Raw genomic sequence first — 21,551 nt, forward strand, 5'->3', positions numbered from 1 at the left:
CCCCGACACCCTGCACTGCCCTTGACCTGCAGTGCCAACCCTGGCAGCAGTGACCCACAATCCCCCTCGCAGCAATGCGATTCCACTTTTGAGTGGAATTCAACAGCTTTTCATCAAAAAGAGCCAAAAACGCCCTCGAAAGCCCCTTCTTGGCTTCACTCACCCAGCGCATCGGCCGGTGTGGAGAAGGACGATGCAGCCCGTGTTGGTGGCCAAGCCCTGCCAAAGCGGGCTCAAGGCAGGAGGAGGATCAGGGTCCTTAGCGTCGTGAGGGGCCATAAATGGGTCAAAAAGGCGGAGTTTTAACACATGGGTGCAGCCCTGATGGGAGGGAGCCCGGCCTGAGGGGAGCCACCGCCCCAGGCTTGGCGGGAGGGACGCGAAGGCCCTGAGGACAGCGTATGGCTCGCTCGGGCCGCCCCCGCGCCCGCCTGCCAGCCGCCGGCCTTGAGGCGCGGCCCCTGAAGCGAGGGGACGGCGAGAGGAGGCGGCTCCGCTCGGCTCCGCTCCGCCTCTTCCTGCGGCAGCCGCGCAGTTGCTGCCATGGCGCCGCGCCGGGCAGCTGCTGCTCTGCCCTCCGCCGTCCTCCTCCTTCTGCCGCTGGCGGTGGCGAACGCGGGGTTAAGCGGCTACTTCGGCACTAAGTCCCGCTACGAGGAGGTGAACCCGCACCTGGTGCGCGACCCGCTGTCGCTGGGTCCCGCCGCGGCCGAGTCGCGGCTGCCCGCTGCCTGCGCGCCGCTGCAGCTCCGCGCCTTGGTCCGCCACGGCACCCGCTACCCCACGGCCGGGCAGATCCGCCGCCTGGGCGACCTGCACGCCCGCCTCCTCCGCCGCCCCGCCGCCGCGGCAGCAGCCTGCCCTGCCGCCGCCGACCTGGCCGCCTGGCAGATGTGGTACGAGGAGAGCCTCGACGGGCGGCTGGCGCCGCAGGGCCGGCGCGACATGGAGCACCTGGCCCGCCGCTTGGCCGCCCGCTTCCCCGCCCTCTTCGCCGCCCGCCGCCGCCTGGCGCTGGCCAGCAGCTCCAAGCACCGCTGCCTGCAGAGCGGCGCCGCCTTCCGCCGCGGGCTCGGGCCTTCCCTCGGCCTCGGCAGCGACGGTGAGCCCGGACCCCCCCCGCCCCTTCCCTGAGGGAGCCCCACGCCCTCCGCGGGGCTGAGGGAAGCCGAGAGGCCAGTCCCGTGTCCCCCAGCCCCAGGCTGAGGAGGACCCTGCACCCCGCGTCCCCCCCGTAGGGACACCGCGGGGGGGGGGGGGGGGGGGGGGCTGTCCCCGGGAGGGTGTCTGGGTGGCCGGGCCCCGTATCCTTGGGGACGGCGATGCCTCCCCCACCTGCATTCCTGAGGCCCGCGTTTGCTTTCAGAGGTGGAGGTTGAAGTTAACGATTCCTTGATGCGGTTTTTTGATCACTGCGCCAAATTTGTTGCCTTGGTGGAGGAGAACGATGCGGCGATGTGCCAGGTGGATGCCTTCAAAGAGGGGCCGGAGATGAGGAAGGTCTTGGAGAAGGTTGCGAGTGCCTTGTGTTTGCCCGTGGAGGAGCTGAACGCAGGTAATGAATGCCTGTTACAGGTGGCTTTGGCTTCGAGTCTGGCTGAGAACAATTTCCGAGATGCTGTGTAGCTATGCAGAGTAGGTAATTTGAAATATGGTGTGAATCGGACACGCAGTCTCTAATTAAATGCATAAGGATGCAAATGTGTTCTGGTGTTGCAGTAATGAATGCTTGTTAGTCAGTGATTGGAAGAAAAAGACGTTTGAAAAGTATCTTTCCTACAGATGAAATCAACTTTACCTTTGTTTTCAGGGATACAAGTGTGTTATTCTTTTAATTCTGCTTTGTTGAGCAGATGCAGCTTTTGTAAAACCTGTTACAATTCAAACACACAAATAACCTCAGGAAAAGGTGGGCAGGTATGTCCGTGTTGTAACCTCACTTGTCCAGAAGAGAAGTGCCAGGCTTCCCTGTGTGGTCAAGTCAGGGCGGAGCCCCCCTAAATAGGTGTTGCGGTCGTTTCCAGCATGTCCCTAAAGCCACAGTCTCAAAGCTGTGGCATGCTGCTGTTCAAACTCAGCCACTAACGTGGAGGATGAGTAGCGGTAGTCAAGAGACTGCTCTGCGTTGAACAGACACACCTTCCTGGTGCTGCCTCCCCAGTCCTTTGTGGTGATGAGGATGCACTAGCGATCAATGCCTATTCCTGTTGAAAATGTCTTATTTTTGGTGCTTGGCCTTTGGACTGCTGATTGGATTACATTGTTTGCATTGCTGAATTGTACTACATTTTGTTTTAGAGGCAAGTTGAGAGAAAGTTGCTACTTGTGTAGCAGTGGTTTATCTTTTGCTTGTTCCTTGGATTTATTGCAGATCTTGTTCAAGTAGCTTTTCTCACCTGCTCATATGAGTTGGCTATAAAAAATGTGACCTCCCCATGGTGTTCGCTCTTCAGTGAAGAAGATGCCAAGGTAGGTGCTAAATGGGAGAGAGATTTGAGAAGCCTTTAAAAGATGCATTGGTGTTCAGATACAACTCTTTGCAGAGTCAGAAGTTGTAAGTTGTCTTATTCTTCCGTCTGATGAAGCACTCCTTTGGTCTCCAAAGAGCTCTGGATTAATCAAGCAGCAAGACTGAAATACCTGTCTTCATTCAGACTTAAATACTGGTGCAGTCTTGATTTGTCCTGATCAAAACAGTCTTTTCCTGTTGTGCTTAATTCTTACATGCTTTTATTTCTGTAACATCAGAAATGCTGTGACAGCTTTGTTTTGCATATGGTAGTCATATGATAAAGTGCCTTGATTCCAGAGGACATCAAATGAGGTCTTCTAGGTCCTCTAAAGACTCTTTTAATGTTGGTTCCTTTTCTTTCAAAAAGTACCTGATGTACCCTTTGAAGGGATCAAGAGAGATAGGGATTAAGAGTGATGTCATTGATTTGGCACTCCAAAACATGTTCAGTAAGGCCCCTCTGAGGCTCTTAAGGAAACTTAGCACACCTGGGAAAGAGGGGAGGTCTCCACATGGATAGGTGGTTGGCTAAAGGGTAGGCAGTGAAGTTAGGAGTAAATGCTGTCCTCTCAAAGAGGAGGAAGGTCACCATGGACTTCTGCTGAGACCTGTGCTGTTCAATATATTTATAAATAACTTAGCAGTGAGGTGGGAAAGCTTCCTGATTATATGGAGTTACTTGGGATAGTAAGAATACGGGGTGTTTGAGAGGCTTTGCCAAGGGGCCCTGTGAGGGTGGATTACACAGCAGTACAGTGGCAGATGGTGTTTGCTATGAAACGATGCGGATGGGATACGAAGTTAAAACTTCATATACGAGGTGACCATCTCTCAGATCTGTTGTGCCACTGAGAAGTAAAATTCTGATGGTATAGAACCATGAAAACGTCGGCTCAGCTACAGTAAAATTAATGAACAAAAATAAAAAAAAAAAAACTTTAATGCTAGGAATTGTAAGAAAAGCGACAGAGAACAAGGAGAGCATCGTGTGCTCTTACATAAATCCAAGGCACAGTTTTGTCTTTTTGAGATGTGTGCACATCTCTAGAATGTAGAAATAGACAAGCTCAGTTAAAGGTATGGGATTGCTTCCATCTGAAGAATGATTAACTAAGCTAAGGATCTTTGACCTTCATAAGGCAAAATCAGAAATGCTAAAAAAGCAGTGGCTAATGATTGTCTTGCCATGTGTGGTACCTAATGGGTACCAAATGAAGCTAGCGGCAGGCAGGGTCACAGCAGACTTTTTTTTTTTTTTTTTTTTTTTCTTTTTTAAACACACTCTGTAGCCAAGCTGCAGGGCACTATTAAGGCTAAAATTTGGTACGTTCAAAGGGGAGATTGGGCTATTGTGGGAGAGAATCCACTGAAGTCTGTTAAATTTGTAGAAAACCACCTTAGGGCTCAAAGCCCTGAGCTGAAAACTGCTGGAGTCTGGGGAAGTGTGCCTGCTGTTTTCTCTAGGCCTGATTATGAGTGTGATCAGAGACAGGATGCTGAATTTGGTGGCTCTTTAGTCTGATCTATTGTGTCTGGTTTTATGCTGAAGTGATTTGAACTGGAGCCTTGATGTTTGGTTGGGGGTTTTTTTGTGTCAAAGAATTGTTGATTTCATGCAGTGTGTGGTAGTGTCATTGCTCCAGGTTGTAGGTTCTTTGTTTTCCCTCTGTGCTATGATAAAAACTTGTGAACTCTGTAACTTTAGGTACTGGAATATCTGAACGACCTGAAGCAATACTGGAAGAGAGGATATGGCTATGACATCAATAGTCGCTCCAGCTGCATTTTATTCCAAGATATCTTCCAGCATTTGGACAGAGCGGTGGAAGAGAGCAAAAGGTAAATTAAAAGGCTTTTGTGCTTTGGCTACAAGCTTTCTGTGGTCAATCCTGAGTTGGATTTAATGTGAATAGAAGTACTTTACTTCCAAACGTAACAAAGTCAGGAGAGTTTGAGCTATGAGAATTTTAATGGAGAGAATCAATTTTTTAATAGAGCACTTTAAAGAGTATATATATATATATTTTTTTTTTCCTTCCATTGATGCTCTTGTGCCCAGTAATGTATTTCCGTCTTTTAACTTACTGATCCACACAGGCCTTCAAGGGCCAGCCAGCTGCTGTGTCTGATAATGGTGTTCTCTTCCTGCACAGTTTGAGAAGAGGCCATTGTTTTAACTCAATGAGCTTTTTGTTTAAAATGTCCTTGTTAAAAATAATTTGTGGTGAAAATGTAAGACTGTGGGTTGAAAGCATCCCCATGATACGTTCTGTTATCTGGTTACTTAAGCACTTCAGCGTGGAAATCTTTCTTTCTGCATGTGTTTGATTTGAGTCTCTTGCATTATTAAAGCTTCAGATTAAAGGTGTTGAAATGTAATTATGGAAAAATAATTATTACAGATCAATCCAAACACTTAGTGACTGTAGATGAGAACAGCCTGTTGCAGGATCCAAGAGGCCAGAGCTGTAACAGCAAACCAGCCTTGTTGTAACACACCTGCTTTGTTGTGACTAGGGAAGGGCAGACTTTAGGTGATATACTCGGTGCCCTGTAAGAACAGAAGAAAGACACTTCTATCCTGAAGTCGTTGTAAATGCCTTGATTTGTTGGATGAATTTAAAGTCAGTAGTTCAGCTGGCCAGTCTGAGAACTCTGTCTAGGGTATTTAGTTTCCCATCCTTATGCTTTTAGAGCAAAGCTGTAGTTTGGGAACAACACTGGAGCTGTAGGAAAATATTAGGCCTTACAAGTAACTGTTAATAGTCTTGGAAATACAATAACGAGGTGTCTCCAAAGGATGGTGGTCTGATAAAATGGTTTGTCTTCATCTATTGCCATGATTTGACAACAGTTGTTTTGTGTCAGTGGAAGAACAATAGCAGTGGTACTCTATCCACTGAGTTGCGCAGTCCTCAAAACTGCCTTTATAGTATCAGGATATAACCACCCCTATACTTCCTTAAAATTAGAGGTGAGATGCCTGTGCTCTTTTTGTGTATTGTTTACTCCTATGAGATGGTATCAGTCAGCAGTCGTGATTCAGCATCTGTTTGGTGTTGATCTTGTCTTCTGTGAATTGGTATGATGCAGAGAAGTACAATAGGAATGAAACTGGGATCTGTTGTGGCATGGAGAAAACAAAAGGCTTCAGTTACAGGTTGGGATGTTTGTGTCACAGAATTGCCTACATTTGCTTTCATGTGCTGGTAATCTGTTTTTTTGATAGCTGCTTTAGGCTTAAATGCAGTGCATTCATATGAGAATTAATTTACAACCTGTGTGCATGCTCCATATGCAAAATGAGGAATTATAAATTCATAGTTTGGTGGTCGATCACATGAATTAATATCTTAGCAGATAAGTGTGGAAACGTTTATAAAAGTACACAGTATCAAGGATGTGATTGTAAGATTATATAAATATTGCACTGTTAAATACTTGATAGAAACCAATTTATAAATAACTTCAACTTACAACCAGCAAATTCAGCTTTGGTGTTGACACGTAAACGTTTGTTACATGTGGTGGATGTTCTTGCATTCCTAGCATTCTTGGGACTTTATTTCTCTAGTCAATATATTAAAGTAGATCTACCTAACACCCAGCAGAATGATAGTAATGGCTTTGATATTTCAGAAAGAAAAAGCATGAGTCACGGATATTTGAGGCTGGCTATATGTATTTTTTACATGATAACCTGTTGGAAGATGTGTTTTTGTTTTGTTTTTCTTTTAGTTGGCAGACTGAAATTAGAAGTAGCATTCACATTTTGGGTTGGAGGAATGATAAAGTTGATTATAAGCATTTTATAGCAGAGAAGACAGGAAAGAAGTTTTTTTCCTTTAAAAGTTTACTGACTGAGGATCCAAGCTGGACATTAACAGTGGTAGAAGAACTGTGTGTTAAGTCAGTTGAAGCATAATTCTCAAACAGTCAGTTGGCTTTTTTGCTGTCCTTCAGTGTGGGATGCAGAGAGATACCCTGTGTTCATCACTGGAGCTCTGAGTGATGCAGGAATGTTGACATCATGTTTAATACAACACATGACATAGTTTCTTTCATCTGAAGTGGAGTTACTGTTAGGTAAACAGTACTTGGACTGTTTATCTTAATTATTTTTGGCATTCACCTGGAAAATCAGACTGACATGTCTGTTTTTAACTAAGTATCGACTTAGTATGCGAGGAGGTAAATGCGCTGAAAATTTGCCTTTGAGATGTGCGTGTAGACTTTCCTAACACTTGCATCCAGATTAGTGCCTTGATCCTGCTCTAATGATTATGTGAGCCCAGGGAAGGGGGCTGTACAGGGTTGGAAATGAGAGCTGAGGATGGGAGCATACAGGACTCTGCTGCGTTGTGGGGCAGTGGCGGTCAGGGGCCTTTCTGAATCTCGCCTGTGCTGTGCATCAGCCAGCACAAAGGAGACACCTCTGTTCATTTTGCCATGAATGGGTTAAAACTTGGCAGTTGCAAACATGAAATAAGTTTGGCTTTGGGGCGTTGCTGTGAATGAAAGAAAGGTGGGCGGCTGGCAATAGTGACCCCTCTGCAGCCAAGCTGGCTTAAGAAATTGTGCTGTCAAATGATCACTCTGGTGTCTGGAAATTTAAGGCTTGTGTGGGAGTTGGTGATACCTCTGGTTTTGGTAGTTGTGGAGTCAAAGCAGTGGTTACCACCCTTTAAATAAACCTCTTCACTGCATCCTTTCTTCAGCCTACTAGAGAGCTAAATGAAAAATACATCAGGGCACAGGTCATTAACGCCCAACTGTGAACACATTGACAAGCATGCCGCTGTGATTGCCTCTGTCTGTCCCTACGAACAGAGAAAGGAAGAACTGGGAATGAGAAGATCAGGAAGAAGTGCAGGTTAAAAGAAAAACAGGCAAGCAAGACCCTAACCATCCCTCTGTCCTTCTGAAATCTGAAAAATAACTTCTAAATGCAGCTTGACTCATGTAAGGAGAGTGTTCAATTTTGTTTCCTTTTAGGGAACAGTGACAGCCTTTCAATCCTTAAATTATATGCACTTATTGCAGCTGTGTGTCTCAACTGTGTGTAAGATATCCCTGTAAGTTTAATAACAATAAAAAAAGCCATAGTTGCCAAAATCTGTATCTATACTTCTGATTGCTTGAGAACCAGATCAGCAGTCAGTAAATTACAAGGTGGGGCAGGGTCCCTGGGGAAGAGCAGGTGTCTGAGGCAGAGCACTGCAGGACAGAGATAACTTCATCCTGTCTTTCAGCTTTGGCTGCAGAAGTCTGGTTGCAATCTCTGGGGCTCTCGTGTTGTATTGCCGCCACAGAGGGAAGCAGGTAGTGAATTTATGTGTGTGTGTAAAGGATCGGGACCCTAAAAATCTTGCAAAATTCAAAGCTGGGTGAGCAGTCTGTTTAGTCTGCATCGTGCATTGCCTTGTACAAAAGGAGCATGTCGCTCCATCCCACAACGTAAGGTGGCAGTCTTAAAGCACTGAAGACTTGTGTATAATCTGAATTGGGTAACCCGGTGTATTTAAGAATGTGTGGAAATCTGCCACCACCGATGTATTGGAGCAGCTTGTGTCTCTTGTGATCTAGAGGGCGGAGGTGCGACTAATGCTTTTTCATCTAGGGAGAGAGACTTCTCCTGGATCCTGTGGCAATATGAGAGTACATATGAAAACAAGAAACCATACAAATAAAAAAATATGCCTATGTTAATAACAGTAAAAAATGTTTGGTTTTGCATATGTGTGTGCATGAGTGTCTCTTTTTTTTATATGGTATTGTGCAGCTTCAAGGCAACAGGCTAAACACTTTTGCAGCAGTTCATTACTCAGAAAATGAACCTTTGTGATGAAAAAGTCTTTTAGTGGGATGTTGTTTCAATTTAATGATGTTTAATGTTGATTTGTAGCTGGCTGTTTGTTTTAAAAATTTAAGGACAACAAATTTACGGCCAAAGCATTATCTTTGCTCCAAGTTCTCCTTTCTTTCTGGAAAGCTTAGATTGGGCTATGCAAAAGTAGAAGGGGGAGCATTTCTGTTCCAGCAAGAAGCTGAGGGATCTGGATTATCCGTTCTGCTTCAGGCTTGGCAGTGGAGAACAGTGTTGGCAACGCTGCATTTTTGTAGCGTACTTTAAGTATTCCATAGCTTTGTCCTGTTTTCATTCCCAGTTACAGCTGAATTTAAAAGAGAAACCTTGCTTTTATTGTAACCCTGTTTCTTCCATGAAGTGATTCTTGACCTTGCAATCTGATTGCTCACTGTGCTTAGTTGCCTTATTAGTTGCCTTGTTAAAGCTTGCTTTTCTTTCTTCTGGGGAAAACATCTGCTGCTGATTAGTCTATCCTTAAGAAAATTATGAAGGTGGTAATAAATACCTATTGCTAATTAGCCCTACCTTCAATTTGCAGTACAAAAGTTTCAGTCATTTTTAGGATCTTTCATCATATGAATTCTTGGTTTAAACTAGCAATAGTCTCTTCTGTGTAGGTCTTGCTGTACAGCAAGATGGTTTGAAGGCTGTGAAAGGGATTTTCGCTATATGATTGCTCTCGTCAGCTGTTCCCATCCAGAGAGCTGGTGGAAAGGTGTTAGAATATCTATTCAGGAACTTGAATTTATTGATAGTTGTATTACTGACCACCTACTGTGAGCACACCCATGCATGAACCCCATTCTTCTGCACCCTCAGTTGTTATAAAGTATAAATGTCTAATAAAGGTTAGTTCTTCAGTAGAAAGCATCTACTCCTTGAGATCTTACCACAGTTGCAGTGGGCCTTTCAGGACCACATTCCTCCATACCTCCTTACCAGTCTGTAAGGAAATGTCATGGTCAGATTTCTAGGGAGAGGTTGGGGGCCAGGACACTCTCTTCTATACAAATTTTCTTAATTACAAAAAAAAATATTGTATCGCAAGTTGAATATAAAATTAAACCAGGTGATTTCTTGTACTGAAATGTACTTAGGCAGTTGTCTTAGTCCATAAAGCACTTTATTTTTGTGAAGACATAAGAACTGCATTTTTCCCAAGTCTTCCTGCTACAGATAGAAAATACAGAGTCAGGCTATGCAACTATGTGGCAAAGAAGCTAATGGGGAAATATTCTTCACTAAACGGTTGGGTTTTCCCCCCACTGGAGCCTAGGTCTAACTGAAAGTGTCCCTGCTCTTTGTTATATTGGTAAAACTGCCAGGTGGTGATACATGCGTGCATGTTTGCTTGCAGTTGTGCTACTATGGAAGAATCCTTGAAAGGCTGCTCTTCCTGGTTAGCATTTGTTTAAACAGTTAGAAAGTATCCAGTTTCCCAAAGCTGTGGTATTTAGAGACGCTTCAACGTTGAGATGTAGAGGAGCAATGAATGAGTATCACCTTACCTCAGAAGCAGCATTGAGTTCTTTGTGGCTCATATGTGGGCTATGGCTAGTGGCCAAAACCTATTATGATTTCTGCCTTCCCCCCCCGCCACCAGCATAGTGCTGATGGTAGGAATAACTTCAGAGTTGATGGGCTCCTGTCCCTCCTCGAGGCATATCTGGTCTGTGTGTTGCATGGGACTGCTGGGACTGCCAGCTCAACCCCATTGCTCACTGGCTTCTTGCCTTGTTGGGAGACTTGGGACACTGAACTTGGGAGGAGAAATGGGAAACATTACGGTTACAGGAGGAAGCCCCTGTTGCTGCAGTGTAGGGTATGAATCTGTAGGAAAACTGTATATAGAAGTGATAAAGATGTGCATTGCTTTTCAGCTTCAGGTTTATGTGAGATGCCCAGGTGAGCCTTACATCTGTGATCTGGGAATGCTGTTCTGCCAACCAGAACTGCATGTGTTGATGAGAAATCGAAATATTTTGGTAGTTAATGCAATACGAAGCAGCTAATCTTATTAAAAAAAAAAAAAAAAACCTTAACAGCTACACACTTGTGCAGGGGTGGATTTGAAAATTGGTTGTGGCACACTTTAAGGATATCAGCTATTCATTAAAGCTGTTCTATACTTTTTTCTTCTAGCTTCAAATATTTAGCAAGTCTGCCTTTCTTGCTCATGAAAGAGAATATGAAATACCTGTTATTACTTGTACTGTCCGAATGGATTACCATAAGGCTCTGGAAATGGGGAGGTATACTTTGTGCAGCCATCTCAATATTTAAAGTATATGGCCAATGACTGAAAATACTAAACCAGCTGCACATACACACTGCAAAATATTTGTTGGCTTCCTCTGAGAGTAAGCAGGTTCAAGGTATTTTAAAAAAGGACTTATTGAATTTGAACAAGTTCAAGATCAAGTGAAGGTGATCTTATGGCTAAGCCATAAGGTAAACAGCTTAATTTGCCAATTTATTGGTAGCTTTTATTGTTTCACGTAATTTGCCTTCCTCTTTGCAGGTCAGTTCACAACAATTGATAACCTTTCTGTAGTCATTTACTACTGTGCGCTAATTGCTCCTTTCAAAACTATGACTCAGTAGAAAATAATTCAATATATGATCTAAAAACAATTAACTGTTCAAAACTATCTTTTTATAATACGTACAAAGGGAACAGAGCAAAAAGCTTCCACATATGCAGGAGAAATTGTATAATTGGATTTCAAAAACCACTTTTGCTCAGATGCAAATTGTTCAGTCATTTCTTTTATTAAAACTTCTTGGTTGCCGCTGGGATCCTGCGTTTGCACAGTGCAGGTGCGTGGCGCTCTGAGGGCATCAGCAGGTTCAGGAAGTCCTGCGTCCCTTGATGGCAGTTGTAAAAAAAGTGTGTTTGATCTCCCACCCAGTAGCAGAGCAGCTCCACAGGAGAACCAGGGCTATGACGTGTGGACATGTGATTTACATTATTTGAAGTGCAGGGCAGTTTGCAGCCAGGTGCATACTACGTGGGCTTACTTTGAGGTATGAAGCAACTCTTGCAGAGCCAGGTCAGAGGCGTTGGTACTGTGCTTTCCAGAGGGTCCCTTTCTCAGGGGGCATGGAGGTGTGAGTGGCTCCACGTGGCTTTGTATGGGGCCACTTCAGGGGTGTCCCCACTGTGTCCCCTGGATCTTTGGGGTACTGGGAGAGCCTGTGATGAAGGCTTCTGGACTAGGTGCTTGTCACCTCATCTGCTAATTACATAGTTATATATAACTTACCAAAAAAACCCATTGCTTGGCTTCAGTATATCTGTGCAGAGAGGAGAACAGGTGTTGTACGTGTGCTGGGTAAACTGATCCCTGTGATAAGATGTTCATGTATTCACAGAACAACGTGCCAGCTCTACAGTTCAATAGACCACACAGTTTACATTAGTACACCTGAAAAACATGCAGGTCTTGACTTCATTTCCAGAGAATCAAAGAAATGGGATTACTTTTGCTAATAAACTGTAAATGTCTCCAACAGCAGCTTTGTATCATATTATATGGTTGGTTTTGATAGCCCCGTCTTTCAAAGATGCGGTTTCTGACATGATTAAAGGGTGCTTGTGGGGAAACCAGGTAGAGATGTGAAATTCTCCATAGGTCATTGTAGCACGTTCAGCAGCATTCCTGTGTCTGTATTTCTGAAATGTGTGTGTGTGTGTTTGCTGACTTCTCTCAGATACCTGAGCAGACCAGGGGACCTCCCCTGGGAATGTGTCTCTTCATCTATCTGCCTAGAACTAGATATTTAAAGTGTTGCTTGTGCCTTTCAAACCTGCCAGAACGTACTTAATCTTACATTAATTACCTAATACTTGCTTGCTCAGGATTGCTCTGAAAAGATATCTCAGCAACTTTTATACAGTCATGTCCTTTTATCTAAGGAATTAAAAAAAACAAGCAAAGCAATACCTAGGCAACTAACACGCAAACGAACTGGTAGGAAGGGTTTGACAAGTGGCATGACCCTCTTGATTTGGTTTTGGCTCGTCATGATGGTTCAACATTTAGCATCAGCACGATGCTGCTGCAGTAATGCATTTAATCTCTGAGGTCCGTAAGAACGTGGGAGGTGGGATCATTCAGAAAAGAGCCTTTGAAACTGCAGAAGTCTGTCTGTCAGAAACTGCAGCTGTCTTCTGTTCTACTATTTAAGGTGGAAGTTTTGACACATGAGGACTTAATATTGTTTGACAGACTTCCCCCCCCCCCCCACTGGTGGTAACACTTTGAGCAACACCACTATTAAGTATTTCTGCTGCCCTCTGAGTCCTGCCACTGCATTCCCTGATCCTTGCTGTTTTCTTGTAGATGTAGGGTTCCTCCAGCTGATTTTTCCAGAAATAAATCACAGGGGAAGGTGGGAGGGATGGAGAATTAATCCCATAGCTGAAAATAGAGGTTTGAGTCCTTTGTCCTGGCTTTTGTATTGGGGAGAAAAAGGACAGAATGTGGTCTAAGCTTGCTTAACAGTTGTTAAAACTTACCTTCTTTGAAGTTGTTGGAGGGATTTTTACATGAGGTTTGAAGGTTGGCTGGTTAAGCTTTTCTGTAGGAAATGTTTCTTCTTATCCCACTGTCTCCTGGGGTTTGGGTTATCTCTAGCTGAAAGTCACATTGGTGCTTAGGAAATAAACTTTGGTTAAAGGAAAGTTCACTTCTTACATCACTTTAGATATGGATCAGTAGTCCTAGGAATTGTAGAATCATAGGATGGTTTGGGTTGGAAGGGACCTTAAAGATAATCTGGTTCCCACCCCCCTGCCATGGGCAAAGACACCTTCCATCAGACGAGGTTGCTCAAAGCCCCATCCAACCTGGCCTTGAACACTTCCAGGGATGGGGCACCCACAACTTCTCTGGGCAACCTGTTCCAGTGGCTCACCACCCTCATAGTGAAGAATTTCTTCCTTATATCTAATCTAAATCTACCCTCTTTCAGTTTATAGCCATTACCCCTTGTCCCATCACTATGTGCCCTTGTAAAAAGTCCCTCTCCAGCTTTCTTGTAGGCCTACTTCAGGTACTGGAAGGCTGCTATAAGGTCTCCCCAGAGCCTTCTCTTCTCCAGGCTGAACAACCCCAACTCTCTCAGCCTGTCCTCATAGCAGAGGTGCTCCAGCTCTCTGATCGTTTTTGTGGCCCTCCTCTGAACTCGTTCCAACAGGTCCATGTCCTTCCTATGCTGGGGGCCCCAGAGCTGAACGCAGTACTCCAGGTAGGCTCTCATGAGAGCAGAGTAGAAGGGGAGAATCACCTCCCTTGACCTGCTGGCCACGCTTCTTTTGATGCAGCCCAGGATACGGTTGGCCTTCTGGGCTGTAAGTGCACGTTGCTGTGTCATGTTGAGCTTCTCATCAACCAACACCCCCAAGTCCTTCTCCTCAGGGCTGCTCTCAATCCATTCTCTGCCCAGCCTGTATTTGTGCTTGGGATTGCCCTGATCCATGTGCAGGACCTTGCACTTGGCCTTGTTGAACTTCATGAGGTTTGCATGGGCCCACCTCTCCAGCCTGTCAGGGTCCCTCTGGATGGCATCCCTATCCACCAGCATGCCGACCGCGCCACACAGCTTAGTGTCGTCGGCAAACTTGCTGAGGGTGCACTCAGTCCCACTGTCCATGTTGCCAACAAAGATGTTAAACAGTGCTAGTCCCAATACTGACCCCTGAGGAACGCCACTTGTCACTGATCTCCACTTGGACATCGAGCCATTGGCTGCAACTCTGAGTGCAACCGTCCAGCCATTCCTTATCCACTGAGAGGTCCATCTGTTGGATCCATGTCTCTCCAATTTAGAGACAAGGATGTCATGCAGGACAGTGTAGGAAGAGTAGGAATGATCTACTGTTGAGGATGGGTGAGCTGATGCAGAAGATTTGGGATTAAACCCGAATCTGCTGAGATTAAAGAGAAATAGAATTTGTCTGAATAATAAATCCTGCATCTGTGCTTCTCCATGGTGCCTTTTATTCCATTTTGAGACTTAGCTTTCAGGGTTGTGCTGATGAATTGTTCAGTAACGTCTTCATTTTCAGCTGTGGTCAGATTTACTTAGAAGGTTACAGCGTGGGTGGTTCAGTAGCTGAAGTTGACACATCTCTTCAATGAACCCTGCCTAGTGGCAGCCACTTTGCTCATTTGGAAGTGCCCCATAAAATGAATATGAAACCAATCGCCAGCAATCACTTTGAGACAAGCTCTTAATATTTTATGGCAAAGTTTTATGCGCAGTCTCTTCATCTCCCTTTAAAGTTGGAAATGAGATTTTTTTTTTTTTTTCCTACTGATCAGTGTGCTTTCCCAAGTCGTTTACTACTAAATAGAAGGGAGGAAAAAAGTGAATTGAAGTATCATTAGCAGTTGCCAGAGTACGATGTTGAGAATTTTGCCTGATGCTTCCATGTAACGCTGAGTCATTAATCGATCGTAAAGAATATTGAGTGTGGAAACCTCAGGCCTTCCATTTAGTATTTTATTAGCCTGTGCTACTGTTTTGAATTTATCAGTGTTTTGTCGATTGTGCTTTGCGCTCCTGTCTTTATCAGAAACGTAGGGGCAGTAGTAACCTTTGCCTGTGTACATGCTCTAAAGAGGCAATCTCTCATGATTTCCCCGTAATTAAAAATATTACTGTTGCTGTTTTAACCTTGATGGTGATTTTATTGTCATTATTAGATGATATGAAACCATATCTGAGCTGGAGTCATGACGCCAGATGCTGAACAGGGAGTGCTTGAGTAGTCTTAGAAATCAGATATTTCTAAGTAAGCTGGTGAGAAACCAAGTGTACTGTGTTAGAGGCTATTGAAAACTCAGGCTTGTATCGTACAAGGAAACAGTTTTAATCCTTGTTAAAATAATACGGTGGGATACGTGTGAGTGGGAGAGGTTTGGTTTGTCTCCCAAGGTGGTTTGGCCGGTTAGCATGAGGATTTCATGAGGCTAAAGCAAGTGAAATAAAAACTCAACTTACAGTGAGAATGAGCACCTTGTTTATTCCTTCTTTTGTCTCCATGAGATTTTCTTTACTTGTTCTTTAAAACTTGTGTGTGTATGCGTATATGCCATCATTTGTTTCCTGTTTTCGAAAGGTATGTCTTGCTGGTTTTCTAGCTAAGAAGTTAACCATATTTTTTGTGATTTGCTTCCATTTCAAAATTCCTGCTAGCTAGCCAGCTGGAAAGTAAAGCCAAACCTTGCTTAAAGCCAGTGCTGATAGCCAGACTGTTAATTTTTTTTTTTTTTTTTTTTTTTCATAGTAACTCTGAAATCTTTTGGGGGGGGGGGTATGTGAAATCCAGTTCCTGTGGATTGAATAATGCCTATGTAACGCTTGTTTTGGAGACTTTAGTAGCATATTTACATTACTAGCTTCCTTGCTTAGTAAACTATAAAATACAGACCACCATGTTTGGAAGCAGGCATGTGTATAAGGGCGTGCAGCTGGAACAAAATGAAAATGTGCTGAGTTGCTAGAGCTGGGTGATACTCTCCCAAGAGTGCTAAAAGAAATGAATGAAATAGCTGAAATAACAGCCAGTGCATGTTGGTTTCAGCCAAGAAGCTTGTGGGAGCTGGCAGGTGTGATGATTTAAAACCAAATAATTAAATAAAGGAAAAAAGAAAAAAGCAGCTCCAGGAGAGAATCAGAATTACAGGCCAGTCTAGTAGAAATAATGATTGAGACTAGCATTGATAAGTATCTTGATGAATACGGTATACCAGAGTAGTGTTGGTATGGCTGACTAAGTAGTGTCGGTATGGAAAGGAAAACATATCTCTTGGAGTTCTTGGGAAGCATCAGCAAGCATACAAATGGGGTGATCTGGGAGAGACAGTCATGATTTCCAAACATCTTTCAACAGGTTTCCTTATCAAAAGAAATCAAGCAGCCAGGATTAAGGGGGAAGGTCCTTACATGGGTAAAAAATGAATAAAAATAAAAGAAATGGAGCATAGGGATAGCTGACTGATTTTCCTAGCAGAGGCAGGTCGCTAGTGGAGATAGATCTGCAAGGATCTGGGCTGCTCAGCGTGTTGTAAATGACTGGGAAAAAGATGTGAGAAGTTACGTGGCATTGCAAATGCAGCACTTTTATTCAAGGTAAATAAGATAAATTGTTTCTACTAGGAGGATTGTAAAAGGACCTTGTGAGACTAACTGGACTTGAAAATTGCAGATCTGTGAAGTAATCCACATGGTAAAAATGATCTTATCTGTCAGGGAGAATCTGGGATAAGTTACTGCTCAGGAGTTTAGTTTTGTGGTCATTAGAGTTGTCTGGAAGTAATATTATTGCAAATTTGTAAGTAAAAGGATTAAATGTTACATAGCATCTACAAATAGAAAAAATTAAAAGAATAGTGTGTGAAGCTGTGCAACTCCTGGCCACAGGATGTTGTGCATGCTAAAAATGTATGTGGATTTAAGGAGAGATTTGACAAAGGAAAGATTCGTTGAGAGGTCCTACATTACATAGAAGCCACATCTGGCCAAGGAGATCTCTGAGCTGGAAATTGCAGGAGGTCAAAGGAATAGCCTTCTGTCTTCTTCTATAGGCATGTGTTTTTTGCTGCTGTTCCTATTTGTTGACTGACAGGAGGGATGCGAATGTGTCCTAAAACCTAAAAATACTTCCCTGAAGGTGTGTGTGGAAGGGAGGATCTAAATGAACTAGTCAAATGAGTCAGAGGAGGGAACAAAGAATGGAGGGGGAAGGGAAGAGGGCAAAGGATCCAAAAGCTTTACAATTTTAAAATGAGGGAAAGGGTCATAAATAACACGGGGAGTTGGAGAGATGTACTGAGTATATGGACACACAACATTGATCTGTTTCTTGCTTTTGTTTACTGTATTTATATTAGGCTCTAGCTGTAGCCTAACTATGTTTAGTACAACTTCTTATGTTTTATCTAAAAGCCAATACCTTAAATTGGGACAAAATATAGGAAGCTTGGATGCTTTAAAAAAAGTCTGTAATATACTGAAATTCCCAAACAGGTTTTTATTGGGCATAGGAGTAAAACAAGTTCAAAGTCTACTTCTTTAAGCCTTGTTGCTGACAGCCATGCAATATGTTGGTATGTTTGTTTTAAAGCCCAGCTCTTGCTCATCCTTTGCACTTTTTTTCTTTTTTAGTTCAAAACCCATTTCTTCACCTTTGATTGTACAAGTTGGACATGCAGAGACACTTCAGCCACTGCTTGCTCTTATGGGTTTCTTCAAAGATGATGAGCCTCTCAGGGCAAACAATTACGTCAGACAAACACATCGGAAATTTCGCAGTGGCCGGATTGTGCCTTACGCAGCCAACTTGGTATTTGTGCTTTACCACTGCGATCAAGTGAAAAACTCTAAAGAAGAGTATCAAGTGCAGATGCTGTTGAATGAAAAACTAATGTCGTTTCATCACTCAAATGAAACCATCTCTACTTACCTGGACCTCAAGGACTATTATAAGGACATCCTGGAAAACTGCCACTTCAAAGAAGAGTGTGAATTACCAAAAGTTAATATTACTGCTATTGACGAACTTTGAAGGAATGAAACGGAGTGGGTGTTCTGCAGATTGATCTTGGTTCTGTTTGACAGATGTTGTGAACAAGGATTTTTGATGATTTGCTGCTGTGTTGACTTTCTAAACTTGCAGATTTGATGGGTTTTCTCAGCTCAATACGCTGTTTATTTATTACATAAGCAGAATTACGAAAACACATGCTGTAACAGGGATGTTGCTGAGCATTTGTAACAAATAAGGGACGCAAGATGAAGCATGCCTGTATGTTTATATGTACGAATAAGTAATTTCATTGGTCATTCCTCTTAAAATGTGCCGTAGATGGATTTAAGAGCTGAGGCAACTTCTGTTTTATCAGAGCTGAAGGTGGTTGGACTGATTCAGTATTGCTTTACGCTGCCTGTTCTGCTACCTACTGTTTTCCTGTGGCAGGCATGAAACAATTCAAACCTGTGAGCTTTTTTGCTCCTTTTCCTGAGCTTCTAGGAGGGAGAGGATACATAGTCCTCCTCCACAGCTGCCCAACTTCTGCCTGGACAGCACCATGGGAATGTCTTTCTTGGGCATTTAAAGCAGGAGGAGTTGCAGTGTTCTTGCATGCATTATCTGCCTGAAAAGGGTCCAGGAGTTAAAAGTCTTAAAGTCATCACCGACCCATCCCACATAGCAAGTTAGCCTCCAGGGTAAGTAAATTATCTTTAAAAAGAAGTAAAAAAAAAAAGAAAAAAGAAAAAAAAGAGGGAGTGGGAAGTAGCCACTCTTCCTTTAAGGTGCTCTGGGAGATGGAGCAGTTGTTCTCCAAGTAATCTGGTGTGTCCTTTCACTTGACACCATCAACTTCTTGTGTTAAAGGTTTGGGCTAGGGCATTCAGGTCAAGCTCTGCTATGACTATGAACGTCTTGGTCCTGTCCAGGTGCTGAGAGTTTTCCTAGCAGCTCTGGTTGGAAGGGGCCTCTGGAGGTCTCCAGTCCAGCCTCCTGCCTGAAATAGCATTGTTGCTAACACTAAATTCGGGCAGGTTTTGGACTGTAAAAAGTAGCTGGCTGAGACTTGACTTCTGCTAGCTTTAAGGCACCAAACATAGTGTCACTTACGTAGGCCTTATACATTTGATGAGCCACCTTGTTCTGGAAATGAAGCCAGTTTTAAAGGAATTAACTGCATACAAGTACTGGTGATCTTTTAGAGCAACTGCACTTAAAGTAGGTTCACTTGCTACTGAAAGTTGGAAAGTATTTTAGAGCTCTGCAGTGTGGCAGAAAAAGGAAAAATGAAGATAATTGCCCAGAAATGTCTGAAATGCAGTAAGTCTCATAAAATTTCCTTCATCACCCAGAAGGGAATGGCTGTGTGAACAAGTTGCCCGAAAGCAAATGAGGGTGAGCTGGTAGCTCTTGAAGTACATGCTCACACCTTAAAATGAGTGTTCCAGAGCTCACCCCATAAAGTGAGGCATAGTTTGCTGTGATTACTGGGGAGGGGGTGAAAGGTTGGTATAAGTGATTACCACAGGCTATCAGATGCACTATAAACATTTATACCCTCATTTGCTGCAGGGTTACTTCTTTTTGCAGGCTCACCTTCAGAACTAAGAACTTAACTGCCCCAAAAACAGGAAAGAGAAAGCCAAACTGGCTCAAAGTTGAGGAGTTAAACTTAGTGTATAATTTTTTAATTTTTCTTGAGGAATTAGGCTTCTGTCACTTTTTTTTTAATATGGCTTGTATAAAAGCACTTAAGGTTTACATATCTGTAAGTTAAGGAGCAATTGAAAACCTGTTTTTTACTCTTGCACTCTGAGTTAAGGGCCTTTCCCTATGTTGGGACGTAGGGCCCTGTTTCTTTAGTGCACGGATTTCTGTGGAGACCGAGGTTCTGATCACTGAAGATACTGATTAAAACTGGTGGATATTTCAGCATCAACATCCCAGTGAAATACTTGCCTGTGTTAGCTCTGCAGCTCTTTTTCTGAAACGGGTGAAATGGTTAGGGGGGAGTATTGATGCTGAAATGAAAGTAGGAATATAGGTCAGGATAACTGTCAGCCCCAGCATATGACTTTTACTGCTATATCAGCTTTGCATGTCTCCTTTTTTACATGATCCTACCTTGATACTAAGTCAACTGATCATAATTACTGTGACAGATGCCTGTTATGAACTTTATTGCAACATTTAAGTCAAGCTACAAAGAAATTAAGCTTTGTTTAAAGGCAATTAAGTTTGGTAAATAGCAGGAAAAAGGATGAGTAAATCCACCTTTTAACAAATATTTTTTTTCTGTGAGTCAGTCATCCTGTGATGATTCATGATTTGAACAGAAGGGATGAAGGCCTGACTGTTGGAGATGAATGGAGGATTTCTGTTCGTCAGTTCAGCGAGACTGATTTTAAGACATCATGTTTGTTAAAGGATACATCCTTCTTCCTTATGGAGGAGGAATACGTTACACTTGACTACTTTTTTGATCATGTGCCAGATGAGGTGGAGGAACCAAAAAATTCCATCTACAGTGAAGCATCATTTGCTTCTGCATTACCAAGTTGACTGTATACGTAAATTCTGTGCAAAGGGCTTCAAGGATGGCTCTTCAGAGGCTGTTTCCTATTTTGCCTTGGAGTAGAGGTCCATCATACCTCCAGCATAACAGATACATCTTCAGTGGCTGTCAGCAATTAAGTGAAAAGGAAAATGTGCTGTTTGGTTTCTGATCTGTATTTAAAGGATGCACTGACTCATTCCTTTGGCAGAATTAGAGGCTGAATGTGGAAACTTTGCACAATTGTAGCAATAGAGGTGTTTGGACATGTAAATGTTCTAGGCACTTGTTGATGTGCCTGATCTTTACCATTAGGGAGGTGACTTCAGTATGACCCTTTTATTTAGTAAATATCTGAATTTGTTTATATACAGAAAGGAAAACTAAAATGGATCAAAATATTTCCATAAAGTTGGGTATTAGCTCAGTGAGCCATGTTTGAACAGGCTGCCATATCTCATGGCATTGCAGACTACCACATCCTGAAAAAGTCCTGCAAGAAAAATAATGCTTTCTCTTCCTGCATGTGGCTCTGGACAAAACACCTCATCTCAGTCATCTGTTGAGGACTTTGTTTGCAACCTTTCTCAAACTGGAAGCTTTCATTGATGAAAAATACCAACAGTGTTCTTGGATGCTGACCTTAAATATGTTTCAAATTTTGTTAAATGTCTAAAGCTTAACTAATCTTTCTGGCAAATTCATTTTTATTTCCTAGTAAGTACTGCTGCTGTAATTCCAGTTAGCATCGAGCTGTCAAGTTGCTGGACGCGATGTGAATTTGTAATAATATGGTACTAACTGGATGAATTTTGAGAACTTGTTTTTGATTTTTAGCACTGTAAAACAAATGTGCATATTTTCTTAATCTCTGTTTTATGAGCAGTAATAATGACAGGATCTTTAGTATCGTGGCTGTGTTCTGCTTCAAAATACATTTGGTAGGTTGCTATTACTTGCATTGGTGTCTCTGATTATTTTAAGTCATCAGATTGCTTGGTGAGTAATATAAAATGCCTTAATTAAATTTTTACTCTCACATTTTGAGGTGAGTGAAAATTTACTGTTGTTTCCA

General features: G+C 43.1%; 1 protein-coding gene across 1 annotated transcript; it reads left to right on the forward strand.

Annotated features, from left to right (window-relative positions):
* Window positions 1-543: 543 nt before the first annotated feature.
* Window positions 544-21,551, forward strand: MINPP1 (multiple inositol-polyphosphate phosphatase 1; the record flags this gene model as incomplete). Its single annotated transcript, XM_082309841.1, has 5 exons — window positions 544-1,102; window positions 1,367-1,555; window positions 2,372-2,469; window positions 4,218-4,351; window positions 17,559-21,551. The coding sequence occupies 5 exons, from the start codon at window positions 544-546 to the stop codon at window positions 17,956-17,958; spliced, it is 1,380 nt and encodes a 459-aa protein (XP_082165967.1). The 3' UTR covers window positions 17,959-21,551.

The sequence above is a fragment of the Platalea leucorodia genome (assembly GCF_965183815.1).
Source record: "Platalea leucorodia genome assembly, chromosome: 4".
NCBI classification, from domain to species: Eukaryota; Metazoa; Chordata; class Aves; order Pelecaniformes; family Threskiornithidae; genus Platalea; species Platalea leucorodia.